The sequence below is a fragment of the Megalobrama amblycephala genome, linkage group LG1 (genome assembly GCF_018812025.1).
Source record: "Megalobrama amblycephala isolate DHTTF-2021 linkage group LG1, ASM1881202v1, whole genome shotgun sequence".
NCBI classification, from domain to species: Eukaryota; Metazoa; Chordata; class Actinopteri; order Cypriniformes; family Xenocyprididae; genus Megalobrama; species Megalobrama amblycephala.
This window is the reverse complement of record NC_063044.1, coordinates 57,278,378-57,295,232: the sequence shown is the minus strand read 5'-3', so window position 1 is coordinate 57,295,232 and position 16,855 is coordinate 57,278,378. Positions and strand designations below refer to the sequence as shown.

General features: G+C 36.3%; 1 protein-coding gene across 5 annotated transcripts in view; it reads right to left on the bottom strand.

Annotated features, from left to right (window-relative positions):
- Window positions 1-16,855, bottom strand: part of cacna1ia (calcium voltage-gated channel subunit alpha1 Ia) — a 167,993-nt gene that overhangs the window by 40,612 nt on the left and 110,526 nt on the right. For 4 of the 5 annotated variants that reach the window (XM_048203435.1, XM_048203450.1, XM_048203445.1 and 1 more), the window contains exons 12-20: window positions 13,802-13,919; window positions 12,676-12,831; window positions 11,850-11,937; window positions 8,673-8,833; window positions 7,111-7,581; window positions 5,230-5,330; window positions 2,838-2,961; window positions 2,608-2,676; window positions 73-251 (exon numbers count right to left, since the gene is read on the bottom strand). In XM_048203435.1, the coding sequence (XP_048059392.1) occupies window positions 73-251; window positions 2,608-2,676; window positions 2,838-2,961; window positions 5,230-5,330; window positions 7,111-7,581; window positions 8,673-8,833; window positions 11,850-11,937; window positions 12,676-12,831; window positions 13,802-13,919 (1,467 nt within the window). Of the gene's footprint in view, window positions 1-72; window positions 252-2,607; window positions 2,677-2,837; window positions 2,962-5,229; window positions 5,331-7,110; window positions 7,582-8,672; window positions 8,834-10,454; window positions 10,524-11,849; window positions 11,938-12,675; window positions 12,832-13,801; window positions 13,920-16,855 lie in introns of all 5 variants that reach the window. The other variant, XM_048203467.1, reaches the window with a different exon arrangement.

Genomic DNA, 16,855 nt, shown 5'->3' with positions numbered 1-16,855 from the left:
ATCACCTGCAGAGATATAATCCAAGCATACGTTGGACAACACCACAAAAATGCTTGCAACTGCTTGCTGTACCTGAGGGGGCGCAGTGTGCGAAGAAGCCTGAGAACCCTCAGGACCCCCAGGATCTTAGCCCCACCCGCCATTGACACAACAATGTCAATCAAAGACACGAACACCAGGAAACCATCCAAAATGTTCCAGCTGCTGCGCAAGTATGCCTGCTCTCCAATATACAAACCCATGGACACCACCTACAATAAACAAAAACAGTGGGGAAACAGACACATTAACAGACAGCAATGTTAGAGTTTGTGATCTCCAGTCAAGCCAAGCCAACTATTCTAACTGAAACCCTAAAAAAGTGCTTCCTGTAGAGCTGAATTTTCAACTCAGCTGAGCTCTGCACAAGTACATCTAAAATCCACCATTATGTCAGTGGTGTGATGCAGATGTACTTAAGGGAACTGCTGATGGCTGTGAGATACAGTATGACTTCAAAACTATTTAATTTGTGGAAAAAAAAAAAAAAAAACAGCAGAAAAACAGCGAAACTAAAACGTGACTAAATCCACTGAAGCTCCAAGGTGACCCGAGCCTTAGGCCTCCCAGGCAGATTCTTGTGACACTAACAAGACGAGTGACAGGAAAAAGAAATACGTGCACACACACTCAGTCTGACGTCAGCATTGGCTGAGGTCTAAAAGTGAGAAGTGCAAAAAGAGCAAGAAAACAGAGATAGACACAGAGAATTATGTACTTTTAAGAAATGAGATACCGTACTGCTACACATATCTGCTCTTTCTTGGGATCAATTTGGGCTGTATTAGTCTGACAGTTTCTTTACAATACTGCCAAAAGAAGCCAATAATAAATCAGTGATGTATACCAGGCTAGTACAGTAATGTGACACTCATGCTAGCAATTTAAGGAGGTGTTTTTGAGTGAGAGCAGATCTGCTTGCAGAACTCCTATTAGTCGAGTGTAGGTGGGTTGGGGACAGTAAAATCAGCCGTTGCCCCTCAGGCGGTTATACTGGTAGGTATATTTTTGCTGTAGCTTGCAGAATCTGCCTCCCCAAGGATCAACTGTAATTGTTGACTTTCTGGTCCCCGAGAGAAAGGTGGAATCATTGTTTGACTTGTGTCTCCCACTGCACCAACGCTTTTAAAAATGTCCACAGTAAAGGATATACGCATTAAATATTGACTGCGTATGGTTAGTTGACATGACATTTCAAACGCTGACAACAATATGATTTATGAAATGCTATTTAAACATCTAAAGAAATTTAATTCTTGTATAGTTATTATATGGATTATATACATACATACATACATACATACATACATATATATATATATATATATATATATATATATATATATATATATATATATTCACTTAAGCACAGCACACTTTTGACAGGTTTATCTCTTGTTTGTTCGATTTTTTAATAATTGATTAAGTTACATAATTGATGACCTACAAGTGCCAAGTGCTTGCAGCTGAATAGATGGGCCAGACTGTGAGATTGACTGCATCTGAAATAGGAAACTGGCTCTAATTAATATCATTGCTTAATTGCTTGTCATGAGAGAGCCAGCAAACGTAATACCCCACTCTCAAGAGGTCCACAGGAGAAAGCATGAGTGAAAACTAGTGAGCAAGAGAGATCGAGCGAAAGGAAAATGATGAAATGAGAGATGGATTAGAGATACACACACACTCTTTCATCTTCTGGGAGATATTTAGCTAATTACTCATTCAAATGACCAAAGTCTTTTGTCACCAACAAATTTCTGTGTGTGTAATTTTGTTTAATATCCTTCCAAGTTTAATATAATGATGAATTATGTAATATTCCTTCATAGACAAAGCAGGGTACAATGCTTTTTTTTTTTTTTTTTTAAATCTGAAAACAAAAAAAAGTTTTAACAATAATTTTAACATTCAGCACTATTTCTAGCTCACTGGAGAAATAAGCAAATTTGTGACACTGATCATGTGAGTCTTTGTACAGACGGTCAGATCATTTCCACCGAAACACAAGATGCTTTTTGGATCATCTCAAATCATGCTGGAGAACGTGATCATCAGGTTTCAATTAAACACCTGTTTGTGCAGCTGTCATCAAAACAAAAGAGGAACAAATCAAAAACTAAGATGGTACAATTATTATTCACTTTTTCAATTCAACTGTTCACTCCAATTTTTATGCTGATAATAAAAAAAATATAATGGAAATGGAAAAGCTGCATTAAATCAGAAATATGAAAAACAGATGAATTTTCACTGGTAGTCTTTTGGACCCCACTGTATGTTATTAGCATAACTAAATGGAAAGTAATTGTACTCCAGCAGAATTCAAACCATAAAACTCGCATGAAAAAAAAGGAAAAAGTGAGCTAATTCTTAGCAGACTGACATAGTAGTAGATAGAGTCACAGTATCTGCAACTGCTGTGAAAATAAAGATCATATCGATAATTTTCTCTTGATTTGTCACCATAGATCAGAGGTATGGCAGTGCATACAGGGTGAAAAAAAACCTAAATATGGCAGTCCTGAAATCAATGCAATATCTCATGCAGTGAATGTAAATATTTACCTTGAGTGTCATCTCCCCCACAAATATGGCTGTGAAAATGTAATTGGACACGGTAAGGAAAAGCCTCTCCTACAGAAAGAAAAGGGAAAGAGAAAGAGAAAAAAAAAAGAGAAATATAAGGAAAAGGGAAAAATGCTGTGAAAATATCTGCTTGTGGGCAAACGAAAATCATCAATCAGTAAAACAATAGGTTGAACAACTGAATCAAAGGTCTATGGCCTCAGTCTTACCAGGCTACCCTGAAGAATCTTGGGTCTCTCCAGAGCCACAGTGATGCAGTTTGAGAAGATGAAGGCCAGCACCACATAGTCAAACAGCTTATGGGCTATGATGGACTGACACAACAACCTGAACCTGAAGAGTAAACGAGACAAAGCAACATTGTTCCAAAGCCTAGTAAGCTGCCTACTGCCTACATAGACAGCAGCCAAACAGTAATGGAAACACAAGCGAGCTATTTAGAATCTACAAGCCTGAATAGACTTGCAATTGATTTCAACAGCTAATAGACACGTTTCATTAAAAAAAAAAAAAGCAACATTTTGAACAAAAAGCTGAGAAAATCACCCCTAAAGCTTCACAGTTGTTAACTCTTCATTCGGTAATGTTACACAGTTTTGATTTATATTCTGTTTATGTTTGTATGGATTGTAGGGCTGGTCCGAATACCATTTTTTGAGCTTCGAAGCTCTGTAGTAATCAGCGCTGAATATTCGAAGCTTCGGCAGGAGGGGGCTGAAGATAATTCTTCTCTCTAATAACGGCATGTGTAATGAGTAGAAATATGCTGTTGCCCCTTTAAGGCTGCGTGCTCCCGGTTGAACTGTCTCGAACGACTCGAGCACTGCATGTATGCGGGTTATTTCTGTTTTTCTGTTGCTCATTTAAAGTTACGAAACGAAAAATAAATAAATGAACGAATGGTAATAAATAAAGAAAACACCGTCCTAGTAAAATCTCACGTTTGAGTTTTAACAAGCTTGTATATTTTGCAGTAGATTCATTTAGACTGATAATAATGGATAAAAAGGCTAATACATTTTGTTTCTATTATTCTATTTTCCACAATGTCAAAGCAACGCAGCTTAACCCAAAATACAAGTCCGTGCAGTTGTGTGCTTCAGACAGAGAATACTCCAGTTGCAGGGAACACATTAGTAGGCTAAGAAGAAGCAAATATATTTATTAAGTATAAGAAGGTTGGGTTGCTTAAACTGTCCATCCTATCAAAAACGGCTAGGCTATATAAGATAATTGTAAAAAAAAAAAAAATTATTGTATTGTATTTCACCATATTTTATAGTGTAAACATGTACAAGCGCGAATGAGAACCGTTTTGCGAGGGGGATGCCAGGTGTGCAAAAAACAAACAAATAAACAAAAAAAAAAATCAATATTCAAATCCCAAAATGAAAAATCGAATACCAACCCACCAAACGAATATTCGAATAATCGAATATTCTGGTCCAGCCCTAATGGATTGCCCAAAATTTTTGTCAATGTCAGGGAGTTAATTATACATTATAAATATTTTTTCATCAATCTAATGCATCCTCACTGAACAAAAGTAGCAATTTCTTTAAAAAACAAAACAAAACAATGAAATAAACTAAAATGTATTGACCCCAGACTTTTGAATGGTAGTATAATATGATTCTCACTTCATCTGCCATCTTGGATTTATTTTTTCATGGAGCTTGTCAAAATGCATTCTGACAGCTCACTACGTGTTGGAACAGTAAAATATCTCAATTTTTCCATTACAGCACAAACTTTAGATAGACATTCAAAGACTAGACAGTTTGAAAAAAACAGACTGACAGGCAGAGGGTGGGAATAATCGGCTCCTATCTCTTTGACACCGATCAATATCCTAATCAAGCCACCCTCTAAAGAGCTGGCAGCCCATCAGTGCTATTGATCAGGCAGGAATTGCAGAATAACTGCTGGCCGAGTTACCATCAGAAGAAGAAGAGGTGTGCGGGCATCTTTCCCTCTGCATTACTCAGAGATCAAATCAGTAGCACTATGGGAAACAACCTGTGACACAGGTTTATCTACTTAATTTCAACCTGTTCTTGGGCGTGGAGCAACTTCTAATCTGTTTTGTGTTATAATGAATTTAGGCTAAATGAAAGACAACTTCCAGCTGCACTCTCAAACATAGCTGCAACAGGCTAGTTCCATCACAAGCCAACTAAAGACCCATATCAGGTAATTACTGTAAATATTATATAAACTATTGAAGCCAACAAAGTTAAAACAAAATGACATTTATACAATGGTATTTATTTATTATTAGTGACAAGTTTTGCTGCAGTCTTTTTGACCACATAAAAAATAAATGCCAAATATAATAAAAATAACACAACGATCACCTGATGGGTCAATCACACATGGCAGCTAATAACGCAAAACTATATATGTCCATTTATCGGCTTCTTTCTTACTGAAAATTAACAGAGAACTCTTTACATGTCACCATTACCACATAACATGTAAAACTACCTACATAAATTGTTTGTGAACAAGGTCAGTAAGTGAAACAGCTTCCCTCAGCTCTTATGAAGTCTGTTCATGACTATTATGTAGTGAAAGAGAGGAGACAGTGAAAGGACTGACTTGTTTTGAGGAGAGAAGAGGAAGACAGACCAGTCCTCCCTGGTCTCACACCAGTCTGGTCTGTACACTTCTATCATCTTCTGAATCCGGAAACATAAACTCTGCAGACAGAAAAAGCATTTAGTTGAAGATTTTTTGGCAAAGTTGAGGACTGAGATTAATTCTGCAGGATCCAGGGTGGGAGAATTTTCTTGGAGACGCATTTGTTAGTTGAAGCAGTTATGAAACTGAGCTTTCCAATGTTTCATGTCCCCTTGGAGCTGCCATGTTACTCTTAATTGCTTACAAAACAAGAGAGTCTGGCTGTAAATTAAAAACTAAAACTACTGCCATCTGTTAGCGTTCCTCCTCAACAGATAATAATTGGGTGATTTTCATTGTGTATTTGATTGTATGGACAATTGGCTCTGCTTAAGCAGATTTACAATGTGTGCAGAAGGTTGGTTGTTTTTTTGTTTTTTGTTTTTTTACAGGGACAATACTACCTCCTCTCCAGAATTCTCAGATAATCCAACAAAATTGTCGTTTAAAAGACAACTTTCATTTTCATCAAATCTTTCTTCCATGGAACAACTTCTTGAGCTCCATAAATGAAAAAAAAAGGGGAAAAAAAAACACCATAAAAGTAGCATAATTCAAGTCTTCAGAAACAATACACTACCATTCAAAAGTTTATTTCTAAAAAGTTTATTTCAGCAATTACTTTGGTACAATTCAGTCTTTAGTGTCACATGATCCTTCTAAGGCCCTGTTTACACCTGGAATTAAGATACATTTTGGTCGATCAGATTACAAGTGGATGGCACTAAATACAAGTGTAAACAGGTCTAAAACATTTTGAGCTTGTTTACTTTCGACCACTTCCAGAGGTAGTCGAAAATGCATTCGACCAGATTGCTTTGCAGTGCCGACGCTTATGTGGTTGAATGTGTTCAAACAGCAACAAAAGACCACCTACTCTATGCCTATATGCGTAAATGAAATGGTTTGAAGATAGTCCCTTTAATGGTCCCTTTTATTTTGATGGTCCCTTTAACACATTCTGTTGACTATAAGTAACGTTGCACCTGCATGTCTACTAACTCTCATTAGAGTGTTAGTATAGTATTAGTAGATTTGTAGGGTTAGGGTTGAAATGTACTTGCACAGTTACTTGTGGCCCGTGGACTGTCTGTTGGGTGGCCATCACAATAAAGAGTTAGCATATATTAATCAAACAGTTCTACTAATACTCTAATGAGAGTTAGTTCACATGTAGTTGCAAAGTTACTTACAGACAGAATGTCAACAGAATGTTCAAAAGGGACCATCAAAATAAAGTGTTACCAAAAACGTACAAAGCACAATGTTCTCCCACAATTCTTGATTTCTAACACACACTCACAGCATCACAAGTTGTGCGGCTTACTATTTTTGTGGAAACAGTGATGCATTTTTCAGGATTCTTTGATAAATAGTAGGTTTGAAAAGTACCGCATTTGAAATAGAAATCTTATAAATGTGTTAGCTGTCACTTTTGATCAACTTAATGCATCCTTGCTGAATAAAAATATGATTTACTGTACAAACAGTAGTATAAATTAGTGCAAAATACAGATCAACATTTAAGTTGCTATTCTCACCCGCAACTATTGTATGGATTTAGAAGACTTGAAATATGACATCTGCTTTCATGGTGCCTTTGTTTTCTGCATTTTTGGAGCTTAGCAGCATCCGTCCCCATTCACTTTCTCTGTATGGATAAGAGCACCCAGTACATTTGACTTAATTTCTCCTTTTGTGTTACACCAAGTTCAAATGGGTTTGGGACATCATGATGACACTTTTTATTTATAGGTGAACTATTCCTTAAAACAATTACTAGGTTTACTGGGCACTTACATAGTCATCATCCAGATCCTCCCTGTCCTTGCGCGTATTGACCTGAGGGTAGACTTCATTGATGATTTGTGGTTGGACTGATGGTGTCTTTCCATTACAGTCCTGGTGCTCTCCAACGCTTCCCAGACCCCCAGAGAAGCTCTTTTTGCGTTGCCGGGGGTGCAGAGGAGGCAGGGCCGGTCCGGGCACCTGCAGCAGCTCCGGAAGCTCCAAAGAGAGAGCCCGTCGTTCTCTGCGTGGGACGAAGTGTCTAGAGAGAAGAGGCGGATGCAGAGGAGGGGGCGGAGGAGACAGCAGGGACTCCTGCTCAGAAGGACGAGAGTGAGGGCTACGAACCCGTAAACTACCTCCGCCCCCCATCCCCAGGCATCTAGAGGATCGACCCAAGCTGTTCCAACTCGACCTGCGACTCCATATACTGGGTCGTGCGGGCCGTCCCCAATTGTGGTACAGAGAAGCTCGTCCTGGACACTGACACACACAGAGAACACAAGTTTGTAGTCAATATATGAACCTGAACTCAACAACACACACTACAAGACTGAAATGCCTAATGTACTTAAAAAAAACAAAAACAAAAAAAAAACATTTATTTAACATTTAAGAACACACCCCTGTGTTTTATGCCAAGTACACACCACAAGACTTATTTGCTTTAGAAAAACCCAGATCATAGACAACTCAGAATGTAAAGGCTACTCATCACCAATGCTCTTCTAGTGTGAATGGTTGTAAGACAAACTGGAACTAGTTGTAGATGTTGTTATCAAACCATTTTGAAGTCCGTCTGACCTGTCTTTAGGTGTGTAGACTGTATTATATTAACATTGTTATAGATTTTAGCATTAATCACAAAACTTTATGTCAGATATAATTAATGTTGTGCTATTACTGGCCACAGGAAGCAGATGGTAAACATGCCGTTAAGTCAAGCGCGCTTTGTGTTTTAAAGAGACTGGTTCAGGTCCAGGTGTTTGGTGGGCTGATGCTGTACAGTCCAGTAAAGTTTCTCTGATCACGGTAGTCTACTGCATCCTCCACACCCTAGCACCAAAATCATCTTGTGTGATGCACTAAAGTTTTAGGTGTAACCTGGTTAACATAATTCCTGGGGAATCTGGCTAAAACAACAGACAGCGCATGCAAATAAATAGCACATGCTTTCAACTCATTCTTAGCTAATTCCACCCTCCGTCTAGAGCCCTCATAAAAAGCCAACCTCCTCACACAAGGACTGTTATTATTTAAACCATTGTAAAAATAATTATGTAGTTTATAAGTTGCTCTCAGCTCTTCGAGTGCCCGCTCAACGACCCTCTGTGTGTATGCTAATTTAATGCAAGCTAGACGAGTAGAGACGGCTCTCTAAGTGCTGAGTAAGTGTCTTATTAATGGTTTGCTAAATGCTAATACATGCAGAGCCAATGGATAATTATTGTGTTCTTTGTGCTTTTTAAAGGGGTTTTGGATTGCTGGAGTGGTATGATATAGCTTCTGTGCTTCTCAGTGAGTAAGACCCTGTAATGAATGGCAGGTTGACTGCAGCATGCACAAAGGCTCACCAGCGTCGTCTGCTCCAGGCTAGCCCTGCCCAGAGAGCTCACGCTGCTCTTGCGGGAACCCAAGGCAAAGCTCAGCCTTTCAGATGGGTACAAGCCCCTGGCGTTGGGTGCAGGTGCCAAATCCAGATGCCCATTAGGGGTCAAAGTGGAAATCTTGGGATCTGCACAAACGAACATGCCAAGACTGATTATTTCATAAAAAATCAGAAGAAAACACTAGCTAGCTTATTGCAAGGCTTATGGCAAAACTATTCATTCTGTGTTTGAGGTGCGGAATTGGGAAGTATATTCCACCAAGCCTATAAAGTTTAAAGCTTCCATCATTTCTGGAATCTCTAAACCCTCCTCTCATGCCAGGTGACCCTGATGGGAGCATGCAAGTTTGTCTTCTGTCTGTGGAGAGCTTCAGTGTGTGTACATGCATTATTCATAACGTCATGTCCTCAGATCTCATAGCGCCATGTTTTTTTCTTTTTCTTTTCTTTTAACCAGATATTAATAAGTTGGCCTGAACTGGCCGTTGGGACCACCGGGAGAATTGCCTGTGGCATCAATTTATAGTATTTGGCCTGCTGCCCTATGTGTGTGTGTGGTTTTTTAATTATTATTATTTTATATTATTGCCTGCCCAAATGTACCAAAGTCATAATTTCAGAATTCAGCATTCAATCATAAATAAATAATAAATCATGAATCTGTTAGTCTTGACTGGCAACGCTACGATTCAGTTCAAGTCCACTCAGCACCTCCACCAAACGGTTTGCAACAAAGTAGTCAATGCGTGGGATTCGAAGATGAAGAGATAAATGCGGACAAAGCTAGAGGAAGCTAGAAAATGTTAGCAGCAGCAACCCATTACTACCGTCAGTCAAAATACTGTGTGCTAAATGACATCACTATTATCCACTGCAAAGTTGCACTAGTTATTTAGCAGACAGATATTCATATCAATTTATAGTATAGGTAGGGAGGGACCTAGGGCAGTCAACAGCACAAAAATATGAGTCATCATAATAATGCAAGAACATGTTCATAGAATGTTTCTAAAAAAAACCTGGTCATGGTGTAGTTATTGTACTAATTTTAACATTTAGGCAATTTAGAAAAATTGTTTTACTATATTTGTATGAAGTATATTTTTGTTAAATCTTGGGTATTTAAATCATTCTAAGATGAAAAACAGCATCAACATATTGTCCTAATGTAATACTTTGATGAAGTTAGATTTGTGCAAATGAGGTGGATGTTTTGCAGCAAGGTTCTGTTCTGTTTAGTAGTACTGCTAGTGAAGAAGTGATAGGTACAAGAAAAATAGCAAAAAAAAAAGTACACACATACAAGTGAGAGACAGAGAGGTATCAGGGAAAAGGAAGTATTAAATATTTTGCAAAGCCCCAGCCTAAGGATTTAGACATTTTTTGATAGTCATACAAAAAATAGGGTTGTCTTTGGTTTCAGAATTTGTAGTGGGTGTATGGGATGGTCTGGATGAGGGTGGATGGGGGTGCTTGTTAATACAAGTTATCCAATTGTTACAAATATCCAATTAAGAGAGAAAACAGCACATAGACCTTCACTTTGAAGTTTAAAGCTGAGGCAGTATCATCTTAATATAGAGAATCATATTGTAAACACAATTGTTAGGCTTAGTGTTAATTCAATTGTTGTCTAATTCAATTTATATTGTTGTAATTACTCTTCCATTCAAATCATTTAATGTCTATCTTTCTTCTTATCACACTCTATATATTCCTTTACTGTCAGCCAGTTTAACAGTCTTACCTGTAACTGTCTGATCTGGCTGATGCTCAGTGGGCTCTCCCTCACTCCCTGAGCCTGCCTCTGCCTCGTCTTGAATGGAAGTATTAGACATTTATTTAAATATTATACAGCATAAATCTATATTATATACTATACTATGCTACAATACAACTTCAGTTGTATCTTAGCATGGTATAGCATAAAATATAGATTATTTAGAACATTTATAGTATATTACCTTTATAAATTATGTATACTATTAATATGGTCTTAATAAAATATTACAAATGATGTATGATATAGATTACTAAGACAATTGATTAAAATAAGAAATAGACTTAATAGGAGTTAAAGTGTGACAAACTGTCACTGAGTGTGTTTACATGCACCCTCATAATGCGATTATAATGGGATTTTGGCAATATTGCGATTAAACTTTACCTCATGTAAACACAATACTTTGATCAAATGAATGCATTTAAGCTCATAATTGTAATAACCATAATCACATTAAACTAGGTGGGGTATGCCTTTTATATCTTTGATATTTATTAAAATAAACTGTCAAATCATATGTAAAAATCACTATTTTTCACTACTCTATATGGGCTCATACATAAATATGTCATAATTTAAAGCTATCAAAAATATGAAAGCTGTGCATGATAGCTTACACCAGGATGAACACTTAACAGTTGGTTTTATGGCTGTAAATTATTCCCTTTAAATGTTATTGAGCTTTAAATTATGGCATATTTATGTATGAGCCCATATACAGTAGTGAAAAATAGCAATTTTACATATGATTTGACTGTATATTTTAATAAATATCAAAAATATAAAAGGTGTGCATCATAGCTGACACTTAGATGAACACTTTACATTTGATTTTATGGCTGTAAATCCCTTCAAATCTTATTGAAGTTAGAAACGTGCATACCAATGTCGAATGTGACTTTAGAGACGGTCCCTAAATTTGCGAATATCAAACGTCCAACGTCAAACCATCTTTATGCTCGTGTCATGTAAACATCTTACTGCGATTAAGACCTTAATCTGATTATGAGAAATAATCGCATTATTGGTGCACATGTAAATTAATTAATTTATTTTTAAAAATCTTCCTGACCCCAAACCTTTGAATGGTACAGTACTAAATGACTTTGTCTGACTAATTCAAATCACCAGAATTCAAAACACTGGAGGCTTACTGTATAAATATAAACATGTAATACCATAACGCAATGTACTGTCACTGTAAAAGACTGTTATTAACTCATCATTTAGATCATTTGAAAAGGAATTCTGAACCTCAAAATACTCTTCAAAATGAAATACTACAGTGTTTCACAAAAGGTTCAGGAAAATACAGCTGTGCTTTAAGAGTACTTCTTTAGTTAGTCCACAGCTCAGTACCTGACAGCTGGAGCGAGTTCTTTTTCTCTGTTTCTTCTATATTACAAGAGGATCTGTCATCATCAGAGCAGGAACGGTTAGCATCACCCTGTTCCAGACAGGGAAAAAAACAAAACAAAAAACAGGCACACAAGGTCAAAACGACACAAGAACAATAATAAGGTTGAGTTACGAAGCAAATACTGGTTAAGTCCATTCATACAGCACATCTTGGTTATAGAATGTGGTTTTCACTCATGTTTATAACCTATACATTACCACACTTTCAACTGAATGAGAGTGAGGAACAGAATTTCTCTTGTAAAATAACTAAACAGCCATGAGCATTTTTTACTAGAAATGTCAAATCATTGCCCTCCCTCTGAAAGTCAGTCGCATTTGCTCTAGTTCCCCACTCACCCTCACATCATGCCTCAGATCTAGACCATAACCTGGAGGCCCACTTCTACAAGCTCCCTGGAGAGATAACCTACTCTTGCAGACTGCATACCTGCCCGTGAAACCGTATTCATACAAGCATGCACATCGAAAATATATTCAACGGCAAGAACAACAAAAGCCTTTGGAAAAATGCCCTGGGACAGCGGTAAGATATTAGAGCCACGGCATGTTCTTGCTGTCATTTTATTGCTAAACACCTGCACAAATTTGACCTTGTTACAAAAGCATCACAGCCAACAGATGCTTATCAGGATAATGCATTCAAATAACCCCACTGAGCATGAAATTTTAAACTTGTAAGTTATTGGCCCTGTTATGTCAGGGATTGTTTTGTGCATCAACCAAAACACTCAATTACCCAGATGCCCTAAGGTGTGTACCTTACCTCAGCCTGAAATCCTTCGACTAAAATGGCCACAAGTAGATTGAACAGAACATAGTTCCCAAAAGTCATGAGCGCGACAAAATACAGGGCCGCCAGGGGGGAGGTAGAGGCCATGCCATTATACAATACCATGTTCCAGTCCTCTTGAGTTAAGATCTGCACACACACACACACACACACACATACAAATATTGACAAATACTGTATAACTTTAGATTAAACTTGGGAGCAAATTAGTTAAATAAATAAATAAACAACAATAAAATATAATGAATAAATAATTTTACTATTCTTATAATATACATTTATTTTTTAATTTACTTATTATATTTTTATTTTATTGAAAAACCAAGACATGTTTTTTTTTTTAAATATATAATCTCATAATTTATAACTTTGTTGTTTTAGCAAAGTTTTAATGGCCATCCATTTTTATTTTTTTTGGTCATTATTACGGTACAAACTGAAAATACAGGAAATACGTACACAAAATGTATAATAAAAAAAATAAATAAATCAGAACAAAATGGCTTCTTTAAGCAGAAATCAGTATTTAGTGTGACCTCCTGGACTTCTTCGTTTCTCAAAGAAGAAAATCTGAGAAACTTATGAGATTTTGAAAGTTTTCTTAGCCATCCAGTGCTATTCTGTTCCATTTAGGTTTAAGAGAGCCAGTTCCTGCTATTACTCAAGTGTAAGGGGAGATCATGAAATACTTGCCACTTTTTTCAGATTTTTTTCCTGTTTTTTTATTTTTAAATACTGCATACAAATTTCCTGTATTTTCTGGTTATATTCTAATAAAGAGATATATAATAATTATATATGGTCATTATACTAATGCTAAAACAACATCTAATGGTGGCCTAAGATTTTTGCACAGTACTCTGTGTGTATATATATATATATATATATATATATATATATATATATATATATATATATACACTTTTTATATATATAACCTTAGACTAGCATGTGATTGTCTAAACAATTCAACTCTACAGAGAATACCCAGGTGTGTGTGATTAAAATGTGTTTTCACCTAGCTCCCAGTTGCCTTGTGTTTCCAGCCACCTGCAGCAGTGCTTTCATAAGTGAGATGAGTTTTGAGAGTGCTACGCACCTGAAAAACCGTGACAATAGCCCAAAGCAGGGAGTCAAAGTTTTTCCTGTCAGGTACCGTGTCCCCAGCCTCTGTCTTCAGGCTGAACTTGCAGCCAAATATGTGCATTCCCAGAATACTGCAAAAACAAACAGACAAACAAGCTTTGAATGTTACTCTCATGTTTAGAAATTCTGATCCCGTATGTTTCCGATCAGCCTTAACAGGATGTGAGATGAATGAGTCTGTCAGAGGTGAGGAGCCTATAAAAATGATATCAGTGCTATGTGAGGAGACATATGTCCTGGTTGGACAGCAGCCAGAGATGAGATCAGTCACGTTGGAGAGACAGATCACAGAATTCAGAATGCAACAAACACCAAGAGATAAATGAGACAGAGGTGATTCTACAATACTGATATAAGCAGTGTTGTTGGTAATGTGTAACAAGTGATAGACATTACTTTTATTTTTAAGGAATAAGTAAAAAAAAATGTCATTTGTTAAATTTAAACCACAATATCTGAGCTATAACTAAACACCTCATTCATGTAAGGCATGTAGGTATTATAGGAGTTGTAGTATGTGTGAGTATTGTAGTTCTAGAGCTTGGGTCGGCAACCTATGGCACGTGTGGCAGCATTGGCACACGGAGAGATAATATCTGGCATGTGAAAATAGCTAAAGAAGTGTATGTATTTAATTTAAATAAAGTCCCTTGAACTTGCATATGGACATACATTTTGAGGTAATCATTCCTCATAGTCACACAGTCTGTTTTATTAAGTTAGGTGCTATAAATACTATTAATGTGAGAGATTCTAACCTGTGGCGACAATCTGTTTTCTTCTGTGAATATCTTCTTCATGCTTATGACATACGCAACAATTTCTTATGACAAAACATTTACAATGCCCAATTTTATTATCACATAGCTTTTATTAATATTTTCAGTGTTTTTATTTTTATATTTTTTTGTTTTCTTTTTAATTTTTATTAAAGTTTTAGTTGGGTTTTTTTGGTAATTTTTATTAGTTTTTTATATGTCGATATAGGTTTTATTTATTTTTATTTCAGTTATTTTAGTACATGATATCAAACTAAAAAACAAGAAATGTTTCCTTAGCAACAAGCTGAAATAAAAGTTTCAGTTTTTTATATTTTATTTCAGATTTTTATAGTAAACTATAATAACCCTGGTGCTGGGTGCCTGGGTGGACATCGGTTCCTCTAGGGGGGTCCGGGGGCATGCCCCCCCGTAGGAAAATTTTGTACATTTTAAATTTAAATGCATTAATTTGGTGCATTCTGGGAGCAAAATTAATTGACTAGATCAATGAAGAAATGTGTTCTCTTGTAAACAATTTGTTATTGGTGATGGTAGGGCACATTAGTCACATACATAACATATAGTAGGCTAAAAGATAGCTCATAAGGGGTCAAACATGTAGAGTATACAATTAAAACTATAAAACCATTAAAAATATGTAGCAAAAGAGGTTACCTTTGTTGAATTAATTTATTGGTTGAAGCCTGTATCTATACATCTGTATTTGTGGAATGGTCACTCTTTGATTTGTTAAACAATCCAGAATGCACTAAACACATTACTTCATTATAGAGAAAAATAACAAATTAATAAAAATATATAATCATAAGCTGAACAATAAATAAATAAGGTGAGTATATAATTCAGCAGCAAAAAGTATTCTAGCCTAATTCGTGGGTGGGGTGGGGGGGGGGACACCTTTGCACAGTAATTTTATAAATCCAAATGTTAATAAAAAGTTTAAAATTACTATTTGTATTCTTATCAAATGAAAAAAAAAGATTTATATTAGATTTATATGTAAATAATTATATGTATTTATTTTAATTTAAGATTAAAAGACGCTTATTTTAAATGCATTGTGCAGCTTTTTAATGGGGCAACAAGATATGATAGATACGACAGAACAAAATAGGCTATTAATAATCTTTCAGTGTGCAAAACCATTATAATATGAAACGCTTCAAAACAGCAGCAAAAAAAACGCTAATGCGCATCCCGGGTGCAGAATGATGTGCTTAAAGCAATGTGGAGTCAGAGCGCGCAGTTGCGCTGCACATTGAAAAGTTCACGGTACAAAGAGAATCCCTGTGTATATCTGCATCTAACAGTTTATTAAACATATGTTTCTTCTCACTTTTTTTTAAATTCCAGTTATTGTGCGTGTGACGCAAATTCATAGTCCTTGTGTTGTGCGATCTAACAGACATACTGTAGCCAGTATGATGGTATCGTTCAGAAACAGCAAAAAACTCCAGCAAGATAAAGTCATTTTATGCAAATCCACAGTCCTTTATCTACAATATCAAGTATTATAATGGGAATAACATCATATTGGAGAGTTTACCGTGCTGACTGTCGTTGCCGAACGCGACGCGCTGTTTGAGTGCTGAACAGAGAATGATTGACAGCTGTGGCAGAGGGAAGACGAGTTTCTGACCGTGAACTTAACGATGTACTCCCTCACATGAGGCTATGAAATAGCTTCAGATTAATTTGAATATAGTGCACGAAAACTTAATTGGTGGTAGTCTACTTATTTTACTCTATGACTCCCACTTTTGCCATTATAAAAGAGCGCAGACGGTTATCAGGCGCATTATCAGACGGTTATTTAAATATCGCGACAAACCTAATTTCCGTTTCATTTTGAGACTGTGGCGGGACAAATAAGAATGTGGTGGGCCGCCACAGTCTAGTCAATGTATGGGAAACACTGACATGTATTTAGTACATAATTAGGCTTATGGTTAGGTTTAGGGTTAGTTGCTTGCAATTATGCATAATTTACTGTTATTACTAAATACATGTAAGATGTGTAACAGACACTGTAAAATAAAGTGTTATCAAATGTCTATATATGAAATATATAGTGCTTGTATGAAATATGCCTATATAAAATCTATAAAATGTTTAAATCAGATTTTTTGTTTTAGTATTACGTTTATACTTTTCTGAAAAATCAATGGACAGTACTGTGATCTCCACCCCAGTGACTACAATAAATAAAAATAAAAGTGAATGAG